This window comes from Podarcis vaucheri, assembly GCF_965113315.1.
Source record: "Podarcis vaucheri genome assembly, chromosome: 6".
Taxonomy (NCBI): domain Eukaryota; kingdom Metazoa; phylum Chordata; class Lepidosauria; order Squamata; family Lacertidae; genus Podarcis; species Podarcis vaucheri.
The window spans coordinates 72,045,883-72,058,966 of NC_138764.1; the positions used below are offsets into that span (position 1 = coordinate 72,045,883).

The 13,084-nt window shown below is 39.9% G+C and overlaps 2 protein-coding genes across 11 annotated transcripts in view; one reads left to right on the plus strand and one right to left on the minus strand.

The window, feature by feature from the left end:
* MAGI3 (membrane associated guanylate kinase, WW and PDZ domain containing 3) overlaps positions 1-9,067 on the plus strand; it is a 112,849-nt gene extending 103,782 nt beyond the window's left edge. For 2 of the 4 annotated variants that reach the window (XM_082227628.1, XM_082227627.1), the window contains exons 20-22: positions 1,409-1,547; positions 2,858-2,946; positions 4,106-4,245. In XM_082227628.1, the coding sequence (XP_082083754.1) occupies positions 1,409-1,547; positions 2,858-2,907 (189 nt within the window). In that variant the 3' untranslated portion in view covers positions 2,908-2,946; positions 4,106-4,245. Of the gene's footprint in view, positions 1-1,408; positions 1,548-2,857; positions 2,947-4,105 lie in introns of all 4 variants that reach the window. The other 2 variants (XM_082227625.1, XM_082227626.1) reach the window with 1 other exon arrangement.
* A 532-nt stretch (positions 9,068-9,599) lies between these two features.
* PHTF1 (putative homeodomain transcription factor 1) overlaps positions 9,600-13,084 on the minus strand; it is a 28,199-nt gene continuing 24,714 nt past the window's right edge. For 6 of the 7 annotated variants that reach the window (XM_082227635.1, XM_082227634.1, XM_082227639.1 and 3 more), the window contains 3 exons: positions 11,901-11,996; positions 11,483-11,608; positions 9,600-11,096 (listed from right to left, as the gene is read on the minus strand). In XM_082227635.1, coding sequence (XP_082083761.1) covers positions 11,076-11,096; positions 11,483-11,608; positions 11,901-11,996 — 243 coding nt within the window. In that variant the 3' untranslated portion in view covers positions 9,600-11,075. The remainder of the gene's footprint in view (positions 11,097-11,482; positions 11,609-11,900; positions 11,997-13,084) is intronic. The other variant, XR_014220964.1, reaches the window with a different exon arrangement.

Here is a 13,084-nt window from a genome sequence, read left to right on the forward strand (position 1 = left end):
ATCTAATAGGTGTTTATTTGGGGTGGGCTTAATCACCTAAGATTCTTAAAGACTAAATTGCTTGGTGTTTCAGGCCCTGTTGTTGTTGTTGTTGTTGTTGTTGTTGTTGTTATACAGAATAAGTATTGTCATTGCCACTCTACCTTGTTTGCATCAACTCCCAAATAGTTACCAGAGTATTTGCTGGGACTCTTCAGCAAAGATAGCCAATGTGGCAGTCTCCAGTTGTTGGCCAGGTAGTTGTAGTCCAACTGCATCTGGAGGCCACCATTTTGACTGTCCCTGCTCTATAAGCCCATCTGCCCAGAGTAACCTCATTGGTCAGCTGGTAACACTGAGAAAAATGAAGACTTTATTTACAGTTCTTCCCTGCTGGTTGCAGTTTTGAACAGACTCTTTCTCAAGACTCTACAGTGTTCACTGAGATGTATACTATAAACAAATTTAATGATGTAAATTTTATTACTGCAGTATACCACTTTTCATTTTAGAATCAATTTGCAAACCATAAAAATATATCTGCAAGGATGTTTCTAGTGGCCCACGGTATATTTTGTTTATAGGAACCTAGATGCAGCTGTGCTGCTTGTGGTATATGGCTGTTAAGGCGTTGCTTCCACACTTTTTATTGCAGAAGTCTAAGGGAGTGATGAATTTGCCTGTAATTGGACAAAATACACATTAGCTAATAAAACTTGAAGCCAGTTACAAATCGGAGCCTCAAGAGCTGTCCCCTGCTTTTTCCTGCCAATGTAGATCTTCTTGCCTAAATGAATGAAATGAACTCTTTCTCCTTCAAAATGTCTTTTCAACCACACAGTAAATATCTAGAGGGAGTTTTTCACAGCACTGTGAGTTGTTTCTGTTTTTCAAGCAAGAAACTGCTCCAAACGACTAGAATGTGATGCTGCTTCCCCACCTTAAATGAAACCTGTTCCCTCCCCCTTTTACTCCCCGAGTTGTCAGGCTCCATCCAGCCCTGCATTGTGTGGAATGACTGCGCCTTGTATGTAACAGTGGCATCTGCTGGTCAGCTAACAACACTGCAATATACACTTTGTAATTCTTGGGTTGCATTTCACACCTCAGTGACAACCCTTCCATCTCTCCCCGCCCCCAGTTCCACGGCTGGCTTTTAGCATTGTCCTTCAGCAGTCATATGTAGGTGCCAGCTCACAGAACGTAAAGCTGTTTTGAAGTTATCTAGAGGGCAGGTCAGTACCTGGAATTCCAGGTGATAATTGGGATGATATTCATGGGTGGTGCTGTGAGTTCAGCAGATTTTATAACAGTATGAATATTGTTAGCCACTTTGAACTGAATATGCGACAAAACAGGATTTGCTTATGTATAAGGCAAGAATTTGAAGTGCCCTTTGTGTTTAATATGGATGCTTTTCTTTCCTCAGGTTGGGGACCAGATTGTTGAGATCAATGGGGAGCCAACCCAAGGAATCACCCATACCCGAGCCATTGAATTGATTCAGTCTGGAGGAAATAAAGTTCTTCTCCTTTTGCGACCAGGAACCGGCTTAATACCAGATCATGGTAATATGGTACTTCTGGCCTGTTTATGGATCTGATGAATGAGAGGGAGTGACTGTCTTAGCCTGTTCTGTATGTTGCAGATGCTGCTGTTCTTCAGTGTTAGAAGAGCATTAACTCTGCTATCTTCTCCAGAGACAAGGTCAAGCAGACTTACATCTATATCTGCTTTCATACCTGAAGGCAGATCAGAGTTTCATGAGAGCTTTGTTTGCCAGAGTCAGCTAGTTGCCTAGAAATAATCTTCCCCATTTCCCACTCCTTCTGTGCTGACTGTATGCTCTTTTTCTTCCTTATCTTCCTGTATCACTTAGAGGAAAATGAGGTATATCCCCAAGGCCCAGGCATTGTTCTCCCTCCTCACCAAACCCTCAGCTATCCCCAAGAGAAACAGTGACGTAGGTCCTTTGCCATCCACACCCACGAGTCCTTGAAGTCTTTGCAGAGGTGATACAGGCAGACACACAGAGAGAGGGAATTGACATGAATAATGTAGAGGCATTAAATTCCCTCAGTCAAAGGTAAATAATGTTCAAATGCACTAGAGCAAGGATAGCCAATGTGGTGCCTTCCAGATGGTCTACAACTGCCAGTACCCCTTCAGTATAGCCCAGTAGTCAGGGATCGTGAAAGCTGTAGTCTTACATGCTCTGGACTTTACCTGGTTAGGGAAGGCAGCACTAGAGAAAAAGAAACATGTTGGGTACTATATTTGGAAGGACTGATAAAAGACACAGAAGTCTCAGCCCCCGGAGGATCTTGTGAGATCAGTCTATTTTCCCATGAGTGGACCCCTTTGTTTCATTCCTTTACAGGAATTTGTGCCAGATAGCCTCTGAAAGTGACGTCAGTCAACGGGTTATATTGAGCTGTATTAGTCTGAAAGTAACTTTCCACAAGAGTGGAGCAGTTTGCAACAGACTTCGCCCCTTAACTGAATAACCCTAAGAAAATTGAGGTGATCTCTTTTGGGTGCAAACATTCTAAACAGACACGGGAACTTGAGAAAGTGGCTAAGGGGGGTAGGGACACTTCAGCATCTTTCAGCACTTTCTCTCAAGACACACATACAAGAGCAACACAGAGACCCAAGGGTCTGTTTATTTAAGACACTGTGACTACCAGGCTTCCTTGGTGGAGCATACTCAAGCAGGTCTTGCAAACACAGGACAGTAAGGAACAGCGTGATTCTTTTTATTCTCACTATGCCAGCTCTTGCACTCTGCTTGTGAATCGTACATTTCTGATGAAGTCTTTTGCTGTGTGCTGTGATTTTGGTATATAGTCCTGGGCTTTTTCTCTTCCTCCCTCAGGTTTGGCTCCTTCCAGTTTGTGCTCCTACGTGAAACCTGAGCAGCATTAAAGCTTTCAGTGCTTTTCTTGGTCTTTCCTTAAAGACTTGGTAAATCTGCATGTCTTGTGATTGACCTCTTTTTATTTGCTTCAAACAGTAGTTTTTCGCTCTCGTTTTCAGTTTTCTTTTGGCATGTATTGCTTAAGTGTAGTCTATCACTGATGCAGAAGAATAAATTTTAGGAGTCCTGCATTTCACAAGTCTTACCAGCTAAATAAATCCCAAAGCCTTTCCATGTGTCAGCAGAGATCATTGTCCTTCCTAGCACATCCTCCAAATCAGTGATTTTTCCCAACTGTTCTATGTAACATGCACTATGGTGGTTACTCTCTCTTGAGAAAAACAGCAGAGGGCAGCATGAAAACACAGACAGACAAACAAACAAAAAGAGGTAAAGCCTCAAAACAGTGCAAAGGTATGTAGGGTACTCTAAAGAAAGATGTGAAATACTCAACACATTTCAGTTTCAACTTTCCTCGGGGTCAAAGACTATAACTGGTTAAAGGCATCGTGCTTTGTTGAAGTTCTCTACTCATTTATAGTATTTGCCTCTGAGAAAGGTTGAAATCAAGCTGCATTGGACATTTTGTTTCTTTTATTAAAATTGTGTATTTTATGATTTCATGGTTTTATTGTATACCGCCATGAATTATTACCATTTTTTGAATTGGTGGCTTATGAATATTGTTATAAGCTACATTGAATTAAATGTGCCCTACATACTCAGCACCATTTTGAAGATTTGTGTCCCTTTCATTTATTCTCTCTCCAGCCCATTCTGCAAACCCCATGCATACACTTCCCTAGACCCTGTGGGAGAAATTCTTACCCTGAAATGTAAAGGAATAATAAGACTCTTGTTTTAATTACCGTGCAGTGTTGTGGTTAACAGGAAAGTTAGTTAATGTAGATTGCAGTTTTTTGTTGTTGTAGTGGAAGAGTTGAGCATGCACAGAAATCAGGTTTGCAAAGCAGGGATGTGCACATATGAGGGATATGCAGCACTTGTTAAATACAGTTATTAGCAAAAGAATACATGACCTGCAGTCTGTAAAACCTAATTTGTCGTCTTGCCATATAGAGACATAAGTTGGTTTTTCATTGTACAAGTTGTTGTGTTTTTACATAGCTTAAAACTGGAAGGGCTTTAAATGTCAAGAACACATCCTTATTGCTTAGTGCCATATTTGTCCTTGTTCTGATGCAGGTGATCTGGATAGTTTGAATCCAACGTCCTCAAGTGTAACACACGGTGAACAGACACCACTTCCCTCATCTTCACATTCTGCTTCCACATCTGAAGCATCTCATTTGCCAGGACCAGAAGAAGCTTTAGTGAAAGTCCAGACGCCTGAGAAACTGGAAGAACTGAAGAAAACTGTGCCTGAAAAGAAAAGCACTTTAATGGAAAACCACTTGGAGATTAAGAATGCAACTTCTGCACAAAAGAATGTGAACAAACGGGACCACCCCTCCAGTCCAGGTGATAAGGTGGTACACAGTACTGCACAGTTGGCAGTGGGCAATGCAACCAGCAGAGGCAGATCAGCCAGCCCAAAAAAGTTGAGCAATAGTACTTCCAAAGGCCATAATCAAGCACCATGCAACAGCCCTCGAATGGGTGAACCTAAAAAAACCACCAAGGGTTGCTTAGACCAGCCAGAAAGTCCCAAAAGACGCGAAAACAAGCGCCCGGGAACCACTGAGAGTGCAGATATTGGGAAAGTCCCTGTCAAGGAAAAGAGAGGCAGATCTGCTAGTCCCCAGAAATATCCAAAGAAAGAAAGAAGCAGAGATAATCCGAACACAGAGCAAAGATTAACAGAATTTAAAAGTGGAACACCTGTTAGTGAAAAGCACACAACTGTGCTACCAATAGAAAAAGTGAAATTAGGAGGCATAAAAGAAGTCACAAAGCAAAACATATCTGGGAAGGATGAGAAATGCCCTTCAGAGACAGCACATTACAAGTCAGAGGAGCAGTCTCTTCCACTTTCTGAGGCTAATCAACTTAGAAAGAAAACACTGGAAGATGAAAAAATCAAAAGCTCTAACCAATTAAAAATGGCAGGTCTTCCTGATGATTCAGTACTTTCTGGAGATAACAACACTAGGCTTGAAGCAGAAGAGCCTGTTGTCCTGAACAAATACAGAGACAATGACCTGGAGTCAGCTGATAAAACCAAAGAGGATGGAATTTTCAAAACTGAGAGCAGATCTCCTGTGAAGAAAGCTATAACTCCTGGACCTTGGAAGGTACCAAGTGCAAGCAGAGTCACAAAAGCAACAGGTGTGACTGACAAACGGGTTTGACTGACAAACTTTTTTAGAACATATTTTAATCAGGTTTCTAATGTGGCCACTTAAAACAGTTTTTCTTTTCACAAAACTGTCATTTTTTCAGACACTGTGATGAACAGAAAGTACATTTGATTGGAAGTTAAATTAGGCTGCATGAAGGACCTTTTGGATTGCATATATGAAACTCTTCAAAAGCTGCTGTCCTTTGGTCCCTTTGAAGGTGGTGTCCTGCTGCTCCTGATGTTGCACTGCTAAGGCTTTCTGATAGTATTGTGAGATAATGAACAAAATTATTTAATGCCTATTATCAGTGTAATCATGACTCACTACTCTTGTTCTTGTGCCAAGTTATCTACTGTATCCTGTTGAATCTTCTGCATTTTCCACTGCCACAGAAAAGGGAAAAAAAAGTTTAAAAATGAGTATTTACTCAAGCATGCTGCATGTTTACATAGGGAATATTTCTGAGTTCTCGCTGCTCAAGCAAGAAGTTAGATGTGCTTGGTTTTCTTGGCTCTCTGGAGTCAGGGAGCAAACATGCCCCAAATGCCTTTTTTCACAAAGCTCTCTTCCACCCTCCTCAAACCTGTCAATACCAGCATAATAACTTTAAACAGGACAGCCCCCCTTTATATGTGCTTTTTTGTCATTTGCTCTCTTCACTACCGTGTTTGAGTTGTCCATTCCAACTTTAAAATATGTGATACAAATTTAAATCCGAAAGCTGAGTAGTTTTAAAATCACAACAGTTCTCTTAATTTCAGCGTGATTATATTGAAGTAAGTGGCTTCAGGATTGCCACGAAATTATATCCTGATTATTATTTTTTAACAAGCACTTTTAACATTAGTTATTAAACATGCAGAGTGTGCATATGCTTTCAAGCTTACTGCCATGCTGTTTGTCAGCATCTCCCATCTGTTGTTTGTTTTTTTGCTTAATGCTGTCTAAACACTTGAATATTTCCTGCCTTGGCTCAAAATTCAAGATCTTAAAACACAGCAGAGTAAACCGATCCACCAAAGTCAAATTCTCAAGAATTGTCCTCGCTTATCGCTATTACTAGAAGACCTTATTTTGTTTTCCATTTTTTTACGTACCTCTCTTACTTCTGTGTGAGTGTAAATATGATAGTGAGGAATGTTAACAGTGGAGCACATTTGCACCTCAGACGTGTAGTTAATTGTGATGGGATTTGAGGAGATGGCAAGCTGCAAGAATGGAGACTTTGAATTTTACATAATTCTAGCAATGGATTTGGCAGCCTCTGAATGAGCTTTTGTGAGTTTGATCCATCTCAGCAGAGAGTTTGATCCATGCCCCTTATGTTACCCTAAATCAAAGATTTCCACATTTTGTCAGGGAGCTTCCTCTTCCAGTAGGCTGTTTAATTGTATTAGACTTCTTTCTTCCAGCTTTCAAGGCTTGCTCTCTATTTTATATTTTATTCTTTCCCCTTTCTTCTCAAACTTATTTTCTTTCCTTCATCCCCTAGTTTCTCTTCCAGTCCTTTTTTTACCTGTTCTGTTAGTTACAGTGTTTAAGTGATTTCTCAAACATGCAGAATGTTTTGTAATGGAACTTTCATTGCCTGTGTGTGTATACGTGTGTTCGTTTTGGGAATGTCTTAATGCAATGTCTGGTTAATAAGTTCTGCAAGTTCTTTAGTGTTTTGAACTTGTTTTGATTTTTGCGCGGGAGTGTGTGTGTTTGAGATGGGACAAAACAAGTTCTTTCCAGCATAGCAACACTGTGGCAAATGGATGTCTGCAAATTAAGGACACATTGTTAATATTGCCTTTTAAGAACTCTACTACTGCTAACATTCTTCTCCCTTCCTCTCCCCTCTATTTTGTGAAATCCCTATCTACTAAAGAAAAAAAAATGCACAGTACTATTTTTCTTGCACAGTAATGTCCAAGCATTTAAAAATAAATAAATCTAATGGTGGCATTCCTGTTTTGCTGACATATTAGCCCTTTCTTTTTATCAGTTGCACGCTACTTTAGGCAGTCTGACAGTCAGTTTTACTGCTTTGTTGAACTGAATGAGACAAGCTTCTCCACTTCCTTTGCATGTGTAGTTCTTTGCATGTGCAGTAACTACTGTTACTGTGGCACTTCCCCTGAGCCAGTAGGAATAAGAGAAAAGTCATTCCCATTGCTGTTTGGAAATATTTATCTGTATAGAGCCCATCTATCTGCTCAAGGTTTTACCATTTCTGTTCCATTTTCACTTTTGCATGATACTGCTCAGCCTTATTCTGGAGAACAGCTGAAGTTGGCATTGTGTTGTAGTAACTACAGGCTTGCCACTGAGGGCTTTAGCGATGTCACTTTCAGAAGATTATTGCTTTGCATTCAACTCGATTGCTGACATACCCTTTTCACCTAGCCCTGCTGGGTCTGAATGCTTTGAGTGTGATGGGGAATAGATTGGTGAAGATATCTAGGATAGTGGTAATCCTGTGAACTCTTGAAATGGACTTTGATTGCTGAAGAATGAAATTCCTTAGATGCTGTCTGTGTGAGATATGATTTCACTGAAGCCTAGAACACTACTACAAGAGGTGTACTTGCTTGGTGCTATTGCTACTGGCTTTGTATGACTATCCCTGTGTGGTTGCTGTGCTTATCCTGCTAGCTTGATCAGAAGCAACTGACATAAGTGACATCCAATTGCCCATTTAAAAGCACTAGGTCTCTAGAAAGCTGTTGATTAGCCCTTTCCTCACCACCACCTCTCAAGCTGACCATTGCAATGACAGTGAAAATGCTTGAGAAGGAAAAGTTGAAAGCATAAACGTACCTATAATCAGAGCCTCAATAGGATGCCTGATGGCATTGGTCAGAATGGGAAATTGAATGGTGCAAGGTTGTCTATTGTGCAATAGTCCTGCACTTTCATGATGGATTTGCTCATGTGGCACCCAGAAACATATACTGGTGTGATGATGCACATTTAAGTTACGTTAGAACATCTGTTCACCTTTTTAAAAATTTGTGCAAGGTGTATGTACGTTGGCTGTGAATTTACAGTATCTTACAGTTCCACATGGGTTTGTGCTTTTTATTTTTAAATGGAGTTTTCCCATCCCAACAATATCTGTGTTGCTTATTAATTTCCCTGAGTTTTTAAAAGTTTGATGTGGCTCAAATGAATTCCTGTTTTTAACAGGAGGTTTTTAAAAGCCCTATATTCTTTGGACTTGGTTTTCCTAAGCATTTCTGTGGTGTGATGCTACCAAGACAAACCAGTTCTTGAGGAAATTGTTTTTTAAAAGACTAACAGCTGGTTAAACTCTTAATATTAAGAAAATTGTTTTTTGAAGTGTCTTTTGTTCTCTCATTTAAGAACTCAAGTTGCTGTAGGACGTATGTGCAAATATTGTAGAAAATTACTGTGAAAATATTTAATACTTGAGTTAGCCTAATGTAGTTTAAATACCTTGACAAACATCATGAAACATCCCTTCAAGATTCTCTTATACTGTCACAGAATAGTGTTGAATGAAAACTGCAGAAATATCAAGATGACTTAGTAAAACTAAAATTGTTCCCCCCTCCATTATTCAGCAAGTAATCATTATCCATATGCAATTTAACCTTTAATGGCGTGACCTAATTTGTTGTCCTCTGTTTGATGTGAGCCCTTCTACCCAGAGACTTTGTATCTGTACTTAACTGCATAAAATGACTTTAGCAATGTGGCCTTGGAATGTTGAGAAACCTATGGTTGTACTGGATGTAAATGTTTATATATTGTACAGCACCTTTATATATACTTCTAAGGTTCTGATTAGAAAGAGACCTGTAAATCGCTCATTATTTTTTATATAGATACATTAAAAAGAGACTCTAGTTCATGGCTTCTGGAGTACTGTACTTTATGAAACTATCACCTCTTCAGTATTTTATGCATTAGAACAAGAGTATATAACTTTTTTTCAGGCCAAGGGCTGCATTGGCCCCAGCTAACACTGTAAACGCGGGCATGGCCATTTTTCAAAAGGGGGAGATTTTGGAGATCACAGAACTGTTTGGTATTGCAGCATCAAATTATGTAGAGTAAGAGAAATGGTTGGGAGGGATTGCAGGGCCACAAAAAACTATTGGGCAGAGTCAGACTGTTACCCACCTGCTACATTATAACTCTAGATTGGATGTAAAAGATCATGAACAGCAGGAAGGTACAAGTTCAAAAATTCTAAAATACATAGGCTCAATAGCATTGTTCATGCTTCTGCTTGTGCAGAAACATCTCAAAGATTTAATTTTACTTTTCTCACAGCTGGAGCACAATGGAAAATTAACCTTCCACCTGCAGCCAACACATCTCTCACAAATGGCCCTTTTACCTGTAAACACAGTGGTTGTCATCAGAAAAGAACATAGCAAAACTTCAGTGTTTATATTACTTGTTTTATTCGTCCAGATTACTAACATTTAGTTGGACTTGAAGAATATTGTATGACAATAAACAGTTCATACAAAGCTGTTTGTATAAACAGTATCATATACAAAGTATATCTTGCTTAAGATGCTACAGGCAGTGCTGATTTTAAAAATATTCAACTATTCCATACATACTAGTGACAGCAACCAACCACTCAGTGATAATTTGGTAAGCCCTTTTAGAGTTACTTCACATATTTGTATGTGGATTCAGGAATAAAATTATAGTATCACAAATAGAAAAACATAGAAATATGGGTTTGCTGCCATGTACATTCAGAAGCTGCCATGTAGGTTCTAAATATTTATGTATGGTAAACCATATATATACCATATGTGAAAATCAGTATAGAAAATTTTCTTGTGTGAAGCAGTCCACAGCCCTAATACTTACCCTACTTGGGAAGGATTGTGTGTAAAGTTCTTTAATCAATAGCCCCCTGCAGTGGGAAAATTTTCAGGTCCAACCCACTTTCCGTGCAGCTAAATGCCAGCAATGGGTGTTGTAATCTATCCCAGCAGAAATTTGGTTCTAATTGCCTCTTAAATACTGTAGAATATCTGCTCTCTCTGGAAGCATATAAACATTGCTGTATTCTCTCATGGAGAGATTGCTTTGCTTGTTCAGATCAGTCTGAGTTCACATAATGAGTTATTTGAAGAATGCTAATCATATAAAAACTATCATCTCTCCTGGTGTGTGTGGCAGGCCTACTGTAAGCCACCTTCTGGAGCTGTTTGTGTGTTCCTAAGCAACCGCTGCATGCCTGGAGATAAAAATCCATCACCACAAGTTGAGTATATAATTTCCTTCTCTTATAAATCAACATCAGTAGGCAAGGCCTCCAGCAGCTTCTGCTGCTAAGTCTAGTGCCATTCAAGAAAATTTTATTGGAGGCACTTTAAAGTAGGTCAAGAGCAAGCTACCAAAAGGAGGTGATTCTGCCAAAAACAAGCACTTCTCTGAACTTAGAACATAGCACCATGCTCAGCCACCTCATTTAAAAAACATGTCCCTTAACATGTTCGTAGTATGCATTAAGTTCTGTTCCCCTTACAGATGACTTAACAGCAAGCCTTTTCAGGTCGGAAAATGACTGGCTTGATGCAGTGGTTTTGTTTATGCAACAAATATCTGTTGTATGATTTCATACTACTGCACTCCATGGGAGCTGCAGGTTTGTCAGATAACTTTATTCTAAGAAGCCCGTTTACTAAGGTTTATTTAACCATTTCTTCAAGCCATGGCCTCACTGAGAATAAAATTAATTTATTCTGGTCTTGATGGAATGTATGAAAAACATAAGATGTGAAGACTACTAAAATGAGAGAAGCACCTTCAAATGCCATTCCAAGCCCATGCAGGACTGCTGATAACTCTTGTGGCACTGGACAGGGGCCCAAGCTTCTTTCTTCTTCAACTCACGGTTTGATTTTCCACAACTAAAAAATTAAGTAGGCATTGTATCAGGAGAGTAGCTTAACAATTGAATTTTTAAAAATCAATCTAAAAAACAGTAGTTTCATAGTTCAAAACTAAGCCTTTTAAAGCATATACAAGCAACTGTCAGATCATTGTTCATTTGCAGGCTACACACATGAAGAAGCAGAAACCAATGATTTAAACTAAGCAGCCTTCTCTGATTTGGTTTGGTTTGTTTTCAAACTGAAGGTCCAGAATCGTAAGGCCCAATTGCTGGTTTCATTGGTAACAGTATCTGTTGCAGCATCACCAAGCCCATAGGAAGGGAAGGGAAGTGTATGAACTTGAGTATAGAAAAACACCAAACTGAACTAGCCACTCTGCATGCAGACACATCAATACTTACTCTAATGTTGAATCCAAGTAGATCACTTATAACACCAGAGACTGCAGACAGGATCACCACACGAGTAATGTTGTAGATTAAGGGATTCATTGTCAGGCCATACAGTCTAAATGGAGTATCTAACTCCTGCCATCAGAAAAAGAAAGTTAAAGGCCTAGTCTTGCTTAGGAACATAGACAGTTGCTTTACGCTGTGGACCATCTAGGTCAGTACTGTCCACACTGACCCTTCAGGGTTTCAGACAGCAATATTTCCCATCCCTACCTAGAAATGCCAAGCATTGGACCTGAGACATTCATGCAAAGTATGTGCTCTGCTCCTTCCCAAATGGGCACCACAAAAATACCCTTCAAATGGTCAAACATCATTTTATCAAGTATTAACTAGGCAAAGAGTTACATAGTTCTGAACTGCTCACCTTCAGGAGTTTGGTAGAAAGTTTTAAAATGTTGTTCACTAGTGTGAGCTGTTCTTTCTTGTTTGGCTTCTTCTCCATCTTAAGATATAAGTTTATCTGCAACAGATTTAAAAAAACAACAGTTCACATCTTTTATTGATCCAAGTCTGTCCTTCACCTATAGGAGGGATAGGAGGCATGCTCAGCATAAGCAACGTTCCTTCACCCATCCTTAGCCTTAGGCACTATTAACTGAAGTAACTTAATACTTGCCCTAAGCAAAGCAGCAGAAACACAGGCCCCAACAAGGAGCTTTAAAACACACACACACACACACACCTAGATGCAGTCCACAAAATGCTTGAAGTTACCCCCCCCCAAAAAAAAAACCAACCATTTGCCTGCATACCAAAGGAGGGTCAGCAAATTACAATACGCCCTAGCACCAAAATGAGAGACAAGCTAGTCTCTCTACCAGAAACATGGGTACTTCAGAGAAAAGGAGATGATAGACTTAGAAGACAGGTGTCTAAACAAAACCTGGCTGCAAAGACAGGTGCTTCATGAAGGGTATGTTTTAAGAGTCCATGTAGCAGGAAAAGTAGATTTGTAGCTTGGAAAGGGGGCAGGAATACAAGGAATTGGATACAGCATCATTTATATCCTGCCTTTTGTTATAGAACTAAAGGCAGCATACATCTGGTACCCAAGGGCTCACCCATCCTGGCACTGACAAGACCCAGACCTGCTTAGCTTCAGCAAGGCAGTAGCCTCATGAGCCTTCAGACCATGCACTGGGTCTGAAAGATGAAAATTAAACACTGAGATTTTGTTACATTTTAAATGTGCAAGTGTGACACTTTGTAGCCATTAACAAAATGACCCCAATATCTTCAAGCACCTGGCTTGAAAACCAGCTTGTTCTTCAAAACTAATAAATTCATTTTATATAGATTTAAGTTGGGTAAGTAACAGACTACTTGTGAACTGTGCAAAGATCTAGATGTATGAATATTTATGTCAGGAGTTCAGCCTACACTCGAGTAGGACCCTGGCAGAGAAACATGCCCAAGTGGCATGTTTTCTCCCTCCTGGTCGATCGTTTGGGAGCTTCAAAAGCTTACTTCAGCCCGAACATCACAGCGACCGATGCCAACCGACCCCGGCACACTTAGGGATCTGCAGAGTTTGCACAACTTGCGTGA